A 14,694-nucleotide genomic window follows, 5' to 3' on the forward strand; every position below is an offset into this window, starting at 1 on the left:
TATTGTTTCTTTAAACGTTAACCTAGAGGTAAAAAAAGTCCCAACTTTGCTTAATTAGAAAGCATTTTCAGCTCGTCTTAAAAAAAACAAAAACCCAATCAAACCAACCCTCCAATATTACTAGTGAAAAAAGAAATCCAACAAAGAATAAAATGACAGATTCCCTACTTTTTTTTTTTCCTTTTTAAGTGTCGCTCGGCTATGAGTGATATATTTGAAATTGCATGCTATATACATTCCTTTCTGAATGAGTTTTCTTGGAATGGGAGGGTGGGGAAGGTGAAAATGGGGTAAAGGAAGAAACCCTATTGTGTCTAAGCTATTTTGCCATTAGGCAGGTGTGCCCGTGTGTGCGTACAGCCACACACACACACACACACACACACCCCAACACACACACACTCACCAACCACAACGGGATGTCCATCCAAAAGAACATCTCCCTAGTACCCATTTTTTTTTTCATTAAAAAAATGTGTAAATAATTGAGTCCTGTTAATGAATAAGGAATCGTCCTCGCACCCAAAGGGGGATTTTTGTGACTCTGCTCCTTTCTGATTTTTTCTCCCTTTAAAACACTGCACCTTCCCTTATCAGGTTTATGCTATCCTACCTTTCTACTCTCGGAAGTGTCCAGTCTTAATATCATTCTGCTGTTGCATTACATCATGCTAATAATTGGAACAGGGATAAAGCAAAAAAAGGAAGAACGGTAAATTGCCAAAGTGCAGAATGATCTGTTGTCAGGCATTAAAGCAGCCAAACTAGATGTCAGTTCCATGAAAACAACAGCAAGGTAGGAGTTACAGTCTCATTGTGATGCTAATTCATGTTTACAACCTTTGGATGAAAAACAAAAAACAAAACAAAAAAAATAAAAAAAAAGAAGAAGAAGAAATGTTAATGGTTGGCTTTTACTAAGAGGATCAGTTGATGCCAATATGAAAGCCAGGGAGAGAAGGCAATTATGCAAACAACACATGCACCCTAATTTCAGTATGGAAACTTATATTTCAAACCTAAATTCAGGAAAATAATATGAAGGTTTATAACTACAAAATCTAAACATGAGAAAGATTTAAGAGGAGGAAAAAAAATGCACATTGCATATGTCAGATAATCGACTGATTATCTGAGCTGTGCTAGCTACAGGGAAGCACTTACCCTTCAGTCCAGCTAGAAGTTAGCAGGGTAAGAAGGAACAAACCAGAATAACATAAAGACTAGCAACAAGGCTCAGGAAAGCAGACAGGAGTTCTAACCTAGCAGCTAGAGTACTTGGGTTCAAGCAAAAAAAATGAAATACAAAACAAAAAGAAAGAAAGAAATATATATATATATTTATAAATTAAACACAAAGAAAAAAAAAGAATATCAACAAACAACAACATTTAAGAGCTGAAAATTGTTATGAAGCTTGAGAAACCTAGCCATATAAATATATAGATAAGTACATAAAAGGGTAAAAGAAAGGATCACACAACTTATCAAAAACAACAGCCCATTTTTGCACAAGATGTGACCAATATAATTAAACAGAACATATACAATAAAACAAATGGAATAAGGAAAAAAAGAGAAGCACAAATGATATGAGAAACCATCGCTGATCAATCTTTCATGTTTAAAATAACTTTTCAAAGTAAGAAAAATGAAAACTCGGCTGTGTATATGTATATATATATATATATATGTCTGTATGCATTTTGACTGATGCCAGTAATAAGATGAGACAGACAAAAATTCATATCTCCAAATAAGTAATTATTTAATGAAACTAACATAATGCTAAAAAGGGTGATATATTACTTCAGAAGTAAATAGTAAATCATTTGGAAAACTTTGTGTTCCTTTTAATGAAAACATATATAAAGTGAAACTTCTAATTTATTAAAGCTCCCACCCCATGCACTCTAGGGGAAATAACCACTGAACAGAGCAAAACTTTAAAACAACACCATAGGACTGCATTGTGATTTATTTGTGTGTGTCTTTAATATAAAAGCAAAACACAAAACAAAACAAACCCCCAAAACAAAAAGGTTAAAAAAACAGATGAAGAGCAGGTTGTATTTTTGTATATTTAAAAATGCGTACTTTTAAATGCATACTATATTTAAAAATGAACACTCTACTTTCTAAAAATAACGGTAATAATAATAAAAAAAGATGTTTCATTCAGGCTTGGAAATCAATACTGAAGGGGACTTTAAGCGTAAGCATAAAGTTTATATCTGTTAAGGCAAATTAGAAAGGAACCAAATGAATGCAGTATCATTCCCAATTTCCCCAACTGTAAAAAATGTGTTCTCAACTTTCTGTTTTACAGCTTCAGCTTAACACCGGAGTGTTTACATGGCTTATTATTATTTTTTCCCCTTCTGGCTGTTAACACAAAGCAGTTCTGCCATCTTTAGGCAATTTATGTAATCTATGGAAAGATTAACTGCAAGAAAAATATTAGACAAATGTAAACTGCTTCCAATCCGTTCTTTTTTCAAAGTCTCCCCTGTATCCAGCACTGTTTGTTTCAGTGAGCAAGAAAAATAAACTAAAAAAGATGTGCACATTACAGTGCAATGCACATTCAGGTATTTTGCACCATCGTTCTTACCTTTCTGTGGGTGAGAAGGAAAAAAAAACTTGAAAATGCAATACTTGATTTATATGGGAAAGGAACTATAGTTTCTATAACCCTGGAACAACTGATGGCAGCCATCATGTGTGCATAAGAAGGACTCATTCCTTGCAGTGATACATATATTTTATTGTCCACTGATGCGTTTATAAAAGGAGCTTGATATTCTGATACAAAAGCAATAGATGCAAATATACCGGCATCAATCAAGCATGACATTTCACAGCCTGAGCTCACTGATATTCTAGTGAGTAGCCAAGCAGCAGAAATGCATGAGTTTAGGCTAAAGGCCTCTGCACAGATTTTGCATTTGCAAGACTTACCCCCTGGATTTTTGGTGAGTCCCTGGGTAAGATTCCTTCATATTTATCTCTTGGTACCTTTTCTACTTATGGTATTACCTGTAGCAACCTCCAAAGGTGCGTTTGCAGATATTCTGGGCTACCTATCAGTTATATAATAACCAAAATAACCTATTTGTAAGTTCATCATGATAAGGACCACCTAGCCCTCAATCTTCTGAGCACCAGGGACCAGTTCCATGGAGAGAGGTTTTTCCGTGGACTGGAGGAGCCATGGTTTCATGGGCTGCCTGCATCCTGTGGACGGGGCTTCGCTTGTTTGCTCAGTCCATTTTCTGGTATAGACCGAGGGTTGGGGACTCCTGATCTACCCTTTTCTTCCTTCATCACTTTTGCTTTCGTTCACTTCACAAGACGGCAGAAAATAACAAGGCAATCACAGTTTATAAACAAGTTGCACCTATTTGTGCCTCTTCTGCTAGAACTGGTGCTTGTGACTCTTCCATTAAAGCAAGGTTTCTCAACTTTGGCAATGTTAAGACACATGGACTTCAACTCCCAGAATTCTCCTTGAATTTGGGGAGTTGAAGTCCATGTGTCTCAATGTTGCCCAGATTGGGAAACCTTGCATTAAGCACACGTAGACCAGGGGTGAAATCCAAATTTTTTCCCTATCGGTTCTGTGGGCATGGCTTGGTGGGCGTGGCAGGGGAAGGATATTGCAAAATCTCCATTCCCACCCCACTCTGGGGCCAGGCAGGGATGGTATTTGCCAGGTCTCCCAACTATTCAAAATTTCCTCTACTGGTTCTCTGAACTACTCAAAATTTCTCCAGAACCTGTTAGAACCTGCTGGATTTCACCCCTGATGTAGACTCTAGAGTGGAATTTCCATTTTGAGAATCTGGTTCATTATTAAAGCATATGAGAGACATAAGAAAATTGAGAAGAAATCTTTTGCTTGCAGGCTTTCTCTAGTTCCCATTGTTTTATTCAGAAAGGAAGGGATTAATGATACAGCCTAGAATAAGAGGAACAAAGCTGTATCTTGCAATACAACCATTTCTTCATCACCCAGTTTTGTGAAATATTATAAACAGAACATTATAGCTACTCTAACAGAACCCAAACAACTCACTATTTATTCTATGCAAATCAACAGGTCAATATGTAACATATAATATACCTACAAAGAGGTAAATACATAATATGTATCCCCTGATTTGCTTCTCTGTCTTTCTCTTTTAGCCCTTTCAGGCTAGGTTACTCAGTGTGGAATTAGAAATGTGGGTCTAAAACGATATAAAACTGAAAGAAGCTACTTTTAAACATATGCTTGGTTTAGCCTAAAGCAATAATAAAAAAGAACAAACCTGGTGTAATAGCTAATTTTGATTTTCTTTTATCTAATTTGGAATTTTCTTAAGAATTCTGAAAGCTATCTATTTTTTAACTCAATTTCCTTTTACTTAATTTTACTCTCTCCTCTGAAAAAATTATAATTTCCCTGAGTAAGTGGCAAGGATCTTTACTAGTGGCAAAAATATATTAAAAAAAAACAAGGATATGAGATGTATATTTATGAATAATTATGAAAAACACTAATACCAACAAAAGAAATTCTGTAGGATGAAGGTCTTATTGATCAATCTTCTTGACTTCATCAATTTGGGATTGAAATGAGGCAAGAAAAAAGATAAATTAAAATTTCCAGAAGTTGCATTTTGGGCACCATGGAAAGGTAAAGACAGAGCAAATGGAATGACTGAAATAGAAAATGCACAACTTCAGGAAAGAATGTTGGGAAAAAAATTAAATGAAACTCTTAGTCCAGTCATAAAGCTAGGAGAGGCCACCCAACTACTGCATAACATCCTTGTGCAAGCAACCTAGAAAAATACATCGTTGTTACTTACCTGACCTAAATTACAATTGTGCTCTACAATTTGGAACATGAAATGGGCTTCTCCTGAAACTTTCTTCATGCCCTTGAGTTTAAAAGACATAGATGCTATTTTAAGGCCCAAATGCTGCAGCCATCCAACCAGTCAGTCAAACTGCCAATTAATTCAGCAAAAGTTTTCGTTGTATAATGTATATTTGCAACGAAAAAGGAAAATATGAAATCAACATCCTGTATCATGCCATGTTTTAATTCATACTAAAATGAGGACCAAGCTTTGCTGGAGTTACGTATGAAGTTAAGTAAAGTCCAAGTTATGCACACATGTAAAAACAGAGGAAGTTAATCTCATTGTTTTCAAAGATGATAAGTTTCTACAGATATAGTATGTTAGTAAACAAATATTTCCATTACAATCAGAATACAGCAAACTAGTCCACCCAAAAAATATTCCAGAAACTAGTCCACCCAAAAAATATTCCAGAAAACTATGAATAGTTTGAGATATTTCAGATTAATCAACCTTGTCAAATGAACCCAAAAAAACCCCCAATGAATACATGAATAAATAAATAAATTAATGAAAAAAAACCTAACATGAAATAAAATTAAGGGCTGATTTATCCAACTTCACTGACCTGGTGAAATCTGTCATAGAAATTAATCTAACTGGATTTTTTTTGTTAATCCAAATGTCTCAGCAGTTCAACAATTTATGCCCAAAAGGATATAGGTAAGAATATCAGTATTAGTATCTTACACTTTTTTGTGCACATTAAGATAATGTAGGGACCCTGACCTAACAGATGAATAAATTGTAGGAGGATAATCCAATTCAAAAGTATAATTTATATGAACTGATTTCTTCCAATTTCCCCCCCTTGTTAAATTTCCAAATCCAGAATTGGAGATTTTCCAAGATTTCTTGAAAAATACTTCCCAGACACAAGTGCAAAAACTACTTTTATCTACCAAGATACTAAATTGCTACTGGCTATAAGTCCACTAGCTAGTTAACCAATTAACTAAACTGTAAATGTAACTGAATTGCATCATGTTAATTTATAGTTATAATGCCTTGGGTATAACAGATACATGTTCCCAAGACTTTACCTTAAATTGACTAGGAGGAAATTCTATACTGGTATAGTATTTGCTGGGATAGGATCACATATTCATATATACGTCCCATACTACCCTTATGGACCCATGCAATGTCCTTTGCCAGCAATTCCTGTGCTATTGAGATTGCTACAGACTTAGAGAGTTGTTGGTCAACAACTAGCCATCATTAAGCCCTTATACTTCAGGTGCTGCTGTTCTGGGGGCTGGCAGAAAGAGACCTACTTCTTGACTGTTTCCCAAAGATGCTTTTTCAAAAGGCAACTGGATTTTGTTTTTCCTTGAAGATGTTTCACTTCTCATCCAAGAAGCTTCTTCAGTTCTGAAAAAGCACCTTTGGGACAACCATGACCTGGATGACCGAGAATCTCCATAGATATACTTCTTGAGTAGGTTCCAATGTAAAGCAATAGAACCTACACAGAACAGAGAACCCGAATGTGGCCATGATAGGACAACTTTAGTAAGGTAGGAATGGACAAGCAAGTGGAGAGGAGGTAGATGGTGGCCATATCTAACATAGTGAAGGGCTCAGCCTATTCCCTTTCTAAAACAAGGAGATTGGTAGACTTATAACTTCCCTCCTTTCATCCCACTTTGAATAGTCTTTAATGCCTAATTATTAGCTGTTCGTTATGCTGACTTGTTAGTAATCAATTTTTATAAAAGGCCTTTTTATGAACGATTGTCCCCAAAGGAGGGGTTTTTTCCAAAAATACTGAAAAGGAGAGTGCGACAATGAAAAAAACAGGCAGAACAAGTTAGGAGTTGGAAAATTCTGGAGTCCATAGATCAAGTATTGCATTTTAGGTTTTCCTCTGCATTTTTATGGAATAACTTTTTTTTCCTTGATCCTTCGCATACATTATGAAAAATTCTCATATCCAAAAGCAATATGAAATACATAATCTGAACCCTTCTCCCCCCCCCCCCCCCGTAGCTATGAACAAGCCACTTTTAAGTCCGAACTGTTTGGTTTGATAAGAATACCTTTTACTTACAAAATTGAGAAATGGGGGCATCTAGCTGGGGCACATTTCCTCCTTTAGCGTTAAGCTTCTGAACTTGAGTAGGTGGCACAGGTTTGTGAGACTGGCCGGTAGCTCGGTACATGGCTTGGACCCAGAGGATACGATCCTGCTCATCATCGCTGGCAAAAATCACCGTGTCTCCTTCTTTCACTGCATTGAAAAATGCTCGGCCGCCCTCCAAACCTGAGAGATATCAGAAAGCACTCATTTAGAAAAAGCAGCATTTGACATTCAAGCTCATGGATTCCCCCGAAACAAAAGATGCAGTTATGGTTGCTTAAGGAGACCTTCGCATTTTAAAAAAAAAAAATTCTGCAAAGTCTCCCTAGGATACAGATACAGATTAACAGAGTTGGAAGGGATTTTGTAGGTTATCTAGTCCAAACCTGCCCACCCACCCAAGCAGGAGACCCTACACCATTTCTGACAGAAAGCAGTCCAGTCTCTTTTTGAAAATCTCAAGTGATGAAACTCCCACAACTTCTGAAGGCAAGCTGTTCCAGTGATTGTTCTCACTGTCAGAACATTTCTCCTTATTTCCAGGTTGAATCTCTCCTTGTTCAGTTTCCATCCATTATTCCTTGTCTGGCCTTCGGGTGCTTTGGAAAATAGCTTGACCCCCTCCTCTCTGTGGCAGCCCCTCAAATATTGGAATACTGCTATAATGTCTCCCCTGGTCCTTCTCTTCACTAGACTAGCCATGCCCAGTTCCTGTAACCATTCTTCATATGTTTTAGTCTCCAGTCCCCTAATCATCTTGGTTGCTCTTCTCTGCACTCTTTCTCCAGTCTCAATATTTTTTTAATAGTGTGGTGACCAAAACTGGATGAAGGACGAGAAGGGGCTAGGAGCTGCAAATTGAAGGAGGGCTGCAATCCAGAAGATCTGCTTCTGGAATAAGGACTTTTGCAAAGGATTCTTTAAATTCAAGCCAGAAAGCATGAATGCTATGGTGGGCTAGAATTTACCTAGCTACTGAATTCCATGATTTTTAAATAGTGTCAGGAGAATGACTTTCTTTTGCTTACCTGGAATCTTTCATTCTTTATCTGAGAGCAATTTTGCGGTAGTTTTGTAAGAAACAGAGAATGTCTCTCCACTATTTTTTGTATAACTTGCATAACTTTAAATGAGAACATTTATCCTTTTCTAATGATCACCCTACCCAAAATTTGTCTTTTGTGTTTTTCCCTCTGGGCTAATATCTTCATTAAAGTATTAATGAAGTATCAAGAGCTATGGTAGTGCAGTGGTTAGAATGCATTATTGTAGGCAAACTCTACCAACTGCCAGGAGTTCGATCCCAACCGGCTCAAGGTTGACTCCACCTTCCAAGTTCAGTAAAATGAGGATCGTTGTTGGGGGCAATATGTTGATTCTGTAACCCACTTAGAGAGAGATGTAAAGCATTATGGAGAGGTATATGAGTGTGATTGCTATCAAATCACTCTATTTCAATATTCCACATTCATTCAGTCATGTTTAGCTCAGATCCCTTAGCATACAATATGTGTGAAGTTAGGTTTTTTTTTTTTTGCCTCACATACTGTAAAACTATATTTGTCACTTCAGTGTTCAAACTAAGATAATTTTAAAGGTATTCGCAGCCCTTTGGTGCCATCAATTAACTTATCCATGTCATTGCTAATCTTTAATTCCAGTTCATTTAGGAATAAATCAAGAGCACTAATCTAAGTACAAATCCTTGGAGAGACCCAACGGTTTAAAACTCTACATCATTAAATAATCCCATTTACCAGTATTTTATGTTGTCTGTTTTTTAATCTGTTATTTCTTCATAAGAATCACAAAATAATTTATCTCATGAATCCTTGGTGAAAGATTTTTTGGGTCAATGCTTTCTGAAACAAAACAAATATATTGGATTTCCCTATCACTCCTTTTTTTCTGATATTGGTAAAGGATAGTAAAAGGTTTGTGATGCAGGTCTTAGCTTTACTGAACCCTTACTGAAGCTGTTCAGTCCACGTCTATCCGGAATAACTTTTTTCACCAATATAATCAGTAAACTGGTTTGTAATTTCCTGAATTCTGCCCTTACTCCCCAAAGATTGGTAATTCACCCCCTACTGTCCATTATGCTGGTAAAAAAAACAACACCATATTCTAGGGATATGTTCATAAATTCCTTCCTTTAAGGTTGAGACCACCTGATTGTTGTGTTATGCAACACAAGCATAATTAAGCATAATCATCTTGATCATTTAATTCAGAAGCAACATAATTAAACAGTCTGCATAAAAAACATACAGAAACTTCAGTTAAGCCCATAATCAAGGAAGCCGACTCTCAGCAAGCAAGCAAACAAACCTCAGTTTACCATCTTACTTACCAGGTTGTGGGTCTGTATAGTCTACTGTGTATCCATCAAGCTGCAACAGCTCTTGAGGTTCAGCTTTCTTCTCTCGGTAGCTGCACATGGCAAATGTATATTGGCTAACCTGCAGAAGATCATACAGTTTAAGGAACATCAAGTGATGATGGAAGAATACTTCCAATTGGGAACCTTTGCAAACGGTTCTATGTTTACCTTCAGCTAAATCTTTCCATAGGTTATGATCTATTTTAACAGACCTGTTTAATAGATAATATCTAATAGATGATTCCTGTAATATAAAATCTCAAGATTCTTCTGAAAAGAAGGAAATAGTAGGACACTACAGCCAATATCCTACAGGTGTATTTAAACAAACTTACAATCTTCTGATCAGCAAATGCAGAACAAACTCTTAGGTTGAGTATAATCTTATCTCTTGGGAATTGGGTTAGAAATACTAACCCAATTCCCAATACTATCAGTATGATATAAAGATACAAAAACTGGGAACTTGCAGAAATGTCCTTCACCTGCTATATTATTGAAATACACTCTCAAAGGATGCACTTAACATATAACCTGTCATTATACTTGAAAATAAATTACATCATGGAGGTGTCAGAGAGACATCATTGGCTGCAGCTATATATTGTATCAACATTCTAAAAAAAAAAAATCCAAGCTTGTTATTACATACTAAAACACCTAAATGGAATTCTAATTAAAAAAATTGGCAGACATATAATGTTTTTGTCTCAATTAAATATTAGTGACTTTCTCTGTCCCTTTACTATTGCTAAACCACAGTGGTACTATCTGTTTAACACTATCAAATAGAATTCATAATGTTATCCAAGCATCCTTATCAGAGTTTATATCAACTTCATGCTAAAATACTAAAACAAACTTGAGGAACCAAAGATCTGGATTGGGATACAATGAATGGCCCAACAAACTATGGTATAGTTCAGTGGTGGGTTGCCTCTGGTTCGGACCGGTTCACAAGAACCGGTAGTAAAACCGGCGGGAGGCTCCGCCCACCAATCAGGATGTCATCATAAGTGATCTGCGCATGCACAGAAGTACGTGCGTGCACGCGATGCGAACCGATAGTAAAGGTAAGTAGAACCCAGCCCTGGTATAGTTGATCAAGAATAAACACTTTTCTCTCTTCCTTTTTTGTACATCTTAATGCAGAATCTTAATGTTGAGTATCAGAATTGGTAAACAGTGATTTAAATACTGCATGTGAATTAGTACTATAGCATCTAACCCAAGTATTCAACTGCGTACTTATGAAACTGCAACCAAGGAAAGGGTATGGGTAAACCTTTAGGGCCAAGGAATTGCAATTCACATTCCATGATCATAGAGAGGTATTAGTTACTTGTAATGTTATTGGAATGGGGGAGGGAGGGGAACCAGGTGAACCAATGAGTCAGTTTGATCTAGTGGTTAAGGCAGCAGATTAGAAACTGGAAGCTGTGAGTTCTAGTTCTGCCTTACACATGAAAGCCAGCTGGGTTTCTTTGGGCCAGTTACTCTCTCTCTCCCTCAGCCCAACCAACCTCACAGGTGGTTATTGTGTGGAAAATAGGACAAGGAAGACATGTGGGGTACATTTTCAGCCTTGGGTTATTGGTAAAAATACTAAAGGTGGGAAATAAATAAATAATTAAAAATAATAATAAAAAAAGGTAAAACTAATATTTTAACCTATTTTTTCCAGAGGAAAATGCTTGCACTTCCATTCCTGCTCTTACATTACAAGTTCAGCAGAAAAGGGTGCCTCAAAAACAAAACAGACTTTTACTGCACTAATTTTGACCCCAAATGGAAGATGACGAGGGTGGGATGTCAGTAAAAATGGGCACGCTTCACTTGCCGAGTGGTCTTGCGCTTCCATTTCCATCTTTACTTTTCCATTTTCTTTTAAAATGGAAAAGGTGTAGTCAAAATTGAGTTTCCTTGCCATTGAGTTTCAATGACTAATCCGCGAGAGACATAAATAGGATGTTGTTAGTCGCATGAGCTCCATGGGTTTTCTGTGCCTGAGCTTGGATTCCAGAAAATTAAATCAGACTTTGTCTACCAACACTTGAGATATGGCTCTTAATTCTCTCTTTCCTTACAAAATGATGAAATTCACCATAGACGTTCTAACCATCCCTTGTGATATCTAGTAGAAATGAGCTATCTAAACTGATAGGTATGGTTTCTCCGTTGCCTCGGTTGATATATAATCACTCTATAGTTCTTGTGTAACTAGCCCTATTGGGTTATCCCCATTCAACAACAAGGACAAGTCAGGACTTTGTAGAATGTTACTGGAGACAGCACTAGCAGAGTAAAAAAGAATATGATAGAAAAAAAATAATAATACAATTGACATGGGCTTTTTTAAAAAAACAGTCTTTAACAAGTATTTGATAGTGAGCTGTCAACTCAAAGGCTCACAGCTTTTTTTTTTTTTTAAAGATAGCTATTGTCCAAAAAGAGGAACGTGCATCCTTTGAAAACTCTCATCGTTCATTTCACATAATGTCAGACTGACACTCTGTCAGAAACAATGTGAGCTAAATTGCTGGTTAGCAATCATATTAAAGCAATCCCAAAGCCCCCATAGTTCTATATAGTTATTGTCACTGATCTTGTAAATGGTAGCTTTCACTCCGCCATCGATGTGCATGACATGCCACATTCAATGTCAAATACTTGATGGCAGTCTTCATTGGCTGCGAGGGAATTTGACATCGCCTTTAGGTGCCCATCAGGCTGCATTAAGACACAGCTTGTACTTAATATATTGTCTTTTTAAAAATCAGGATAATCTAGGAGAAGGCAGTTGGAAAGCCAGGGATTCTCCTGTGCTCTGGGCTAGGAATAGGGAAATTTATTGTCAAATGATTGAAAAATGCCTCTGTTAAGGTTGTGTCACATTCCGGATTCCTTGCAGTCTTATATTGGTTTAGACATTTCCTCGACCTCTGGAAGAAACTTTATTTTTCCTTAAAACTCTTGCATTAATGGATGATGTTAGTCATTTTGGGGGAATCAGGGAAGGAGGAGAAAAAGGCTAGGATGTCTCCTCTCTGAAATTTTAATGTTATTAGAAATGCTTTGGACTTTTTGCTGTTAATTAATTAATGATGCTTATCCTTCTTCAGGGTTCTGCTTGCATCTGTATCCATATCTAGTGTAACCTCTAGATCTAGGGTTGCAAGATTAATCTTTTTTTGATTCCCTGACCATTAGAAAGCAAGAGGAGGCAGAATTATTGCCCTGATACTCTAGCAGAACCAAGCAAGCAAGCAAATCACCATCTCTGGCTTGCCTTTGACTGAAAAAAGGAGATAGAAAGAGGACTGCAAAGAATTGTGACTGGCAGAGACATTCCTTTCCAAGTCTCTTGGGGGTCTTATTCTTTACTTTGGTGACAGAAGCATCTCCAGGGATGGGTCAAAATTCAAATTCAAGATGGTGATGTGATTGAAATTGCACCCTTGGAATTTGGATGATTGTAGGCTGCAAAAACAGAAAAGTCCTTCCCCTTCTTCCTTATCCCAAACTTAAATTTAATCAATGGATTAAATTGATTTTGAAACAGTAGTTTCATAGAAAAGTCCCTTGAATGAATCCCAAAAAGTTGTCTTTGTCCAAGTTCCGCTTTTTCCAAATCATTTCTTTTTTAAATCCTCACAGCTCTATGTTTTCCTATAAACTAAAACTAGGACATAACTGGAATGCAATGCTACAGAAGAATTGTACATTCACAGGAGGTTTCTGAGAGCTTTCAACTCAGCCAAAATAATACAGTGACATGCTGCCCTCCACTGGTATCAAATTTGTATTAACCTTTCCCAAGAAGCTGTCTAGTTTTTCACTAGTTTTCGCTGGTTTCCATATTCCCCCATACAGTAATTCAAAGTTTCCTAAAATCTCTTCAAAAATGTACAGAAAGGAAACTTAGTTTGAAGGAAGTGTATTATATCCACTCACATGACTCACTGCCATCTCATTATCAGTATGATTTGTAAACATTTATTATGATTTATAATGAGATTATCATTATAATTTATTTGAATTTATAAACCGCCCAACTCCAATGGACTTTGGGCATTTCCCTCAAAGATTTCCAAGCTAACAAGTAGGTGTAAATAAAATATGAGTTATATTCATAAAATATAGTTTGGAATTGTGCCATACCTTATAATATACAGGTCCCAGTCCATTTCCTTATTTAAAATCAACTATGGGGTAAATCTCTCAGCTATTTGCTGCTCATTTAAATCTCCTAAAGTAGCACACCCACAACTGGCTGGTTTTCATTCAGTTCATTGTTTGGAACATGCCAACCTATCACTGTTGGAAAAGGTTTTAGAGCAGTGATGGCCAACCTGTAACACATGTGTTAAAGGTGACACACTACCATGTTTTGGGTGACATGCCAGCATTCATCAAAACTCATTTTCATGCAATTTGAGAAGGCTGTGTGAGGATGGTGTGTGCTCTCATGCAGCCTTTAAAGCCTCCCAAAATTGTGCAAGAATGGGGTGCGCTTTTGTGCATTTTTTGGAGGTTGAAGAGGGCATAGAATAGCATTTTCTGAAGCTGCTTCAAGAATTAAGGCCTCATGCGACCTGGAGAAGCCTTGGGTAGGCTGCAGGGGCCTTTCAACAGAAAAAGAACAGCGCCTGATGGTAAGCAGCATGCAGCAAATCCTGAGGAATGCTGGGAATCATGCTGTTCCCCAAGGCTCATGCATCTTGGAGAATGGCACAATATGGCCTTTCTGAGTGGCAGGTGTAGTGCTAGGACTGAGGTTGACTTCAAGACCTGGGTCTTGACTTCAGGCCTAGTCTCACCATTGCTACTGAGTGCCACTGTCCAGGGTGGGCCTAGATGGGGAGGGGGACAGAGAATTGGTTCTCTTTTGTTTGTGACATGCCAGGAGGGTAAAGTTAGGCATATTCCAAAATTCTGACACAGCAAGCCCAAATGTTTGGCTACCACTGCCCAAGACCAGTAACTGAATGGTTGAACTCATGGCATCATCACTAACCAGCCAATATATGTTTCTGGAGGCACTGTCTGCCAATAAGTGGTATGTTGCTGCCACCTCCTGGGTGAACATGGAAATTATTGTTGCTATTTCTTTGCCTCCAGCTTCCAGATGTTGAAATAATCAGAACCAAATTACTATGTGAAAAATGAAATGAGAGAGTCAGCATATTTCACATTTCCTGACAATGCTGTGAATCCTTTGTCATCTGGTTTTAACATTCTTAAAAAATATCTCCCTGCAACTCCCTGTAAATAGTATGTCCTCTAATTCAGCAAATAAAGTCTTAATTGTTTCT

At 37.2% G+C, this 14,694-nt stretch overlaps 1 protein-coding gene across 8 annotated transcripts in view; it reads right to left on the reverse strand.

The window, feature by feature from the left end:
• Positions 1 to 14,694, reverse strand: part of CADPS (calcium dependent secretion activator) — a 444,424-nt gene that overhangs the window by 192,877 nt on the left and 236,853 nt on the right. For 3 of the 8 annotated variants that reach the window (XM_070933534.1, XM_070933537.1, XM_070933530.1), the window contains exons 10-13: positions 9,350 to 9,458; positions 7,001 to 7,179; positions 1,390 to 1,416; positions 614 to 617 (exon numbers count right to left, since the gene is read on the reverse strand). In XM_070933534.1, the coding sequence (XP_070789635.1) occupies positions 614 to 617; positions 1,390 to 1,416; positions 7,001 to 7,179; positions 9,350 to 9,458 (319 nt within the window). Of the gene's footprint in view, positions 1 to 613; positions 618 to 1,389; positions 1,417 to 6,966; positions 7,180 to 9,349; positions 9,459 to 14,694 lie in introns of all 8 variants that reach the window. The other 5 variants (XM_070933536.1, XM_070933529.1, XM_070933531.1 and 2 more) reach the window with 2 other exon arrangements.

This window comes from Pituophis catenifer, unplaced genomic scaffold (genome assembly GCF_029215685.1).
Source record: "Pituophis catenifer annectens isolate HBS135680 unplaced genomic scaffold, rPitCat1.0.hap2 SCAF_2, whole genome shotgun sequence".
Lineage (NCBI taxonomy): Eukaryota > Metazoa > Chordata > Lepidosauria > Squamata > Colubridae > Pituophis > Pituophis catenifer.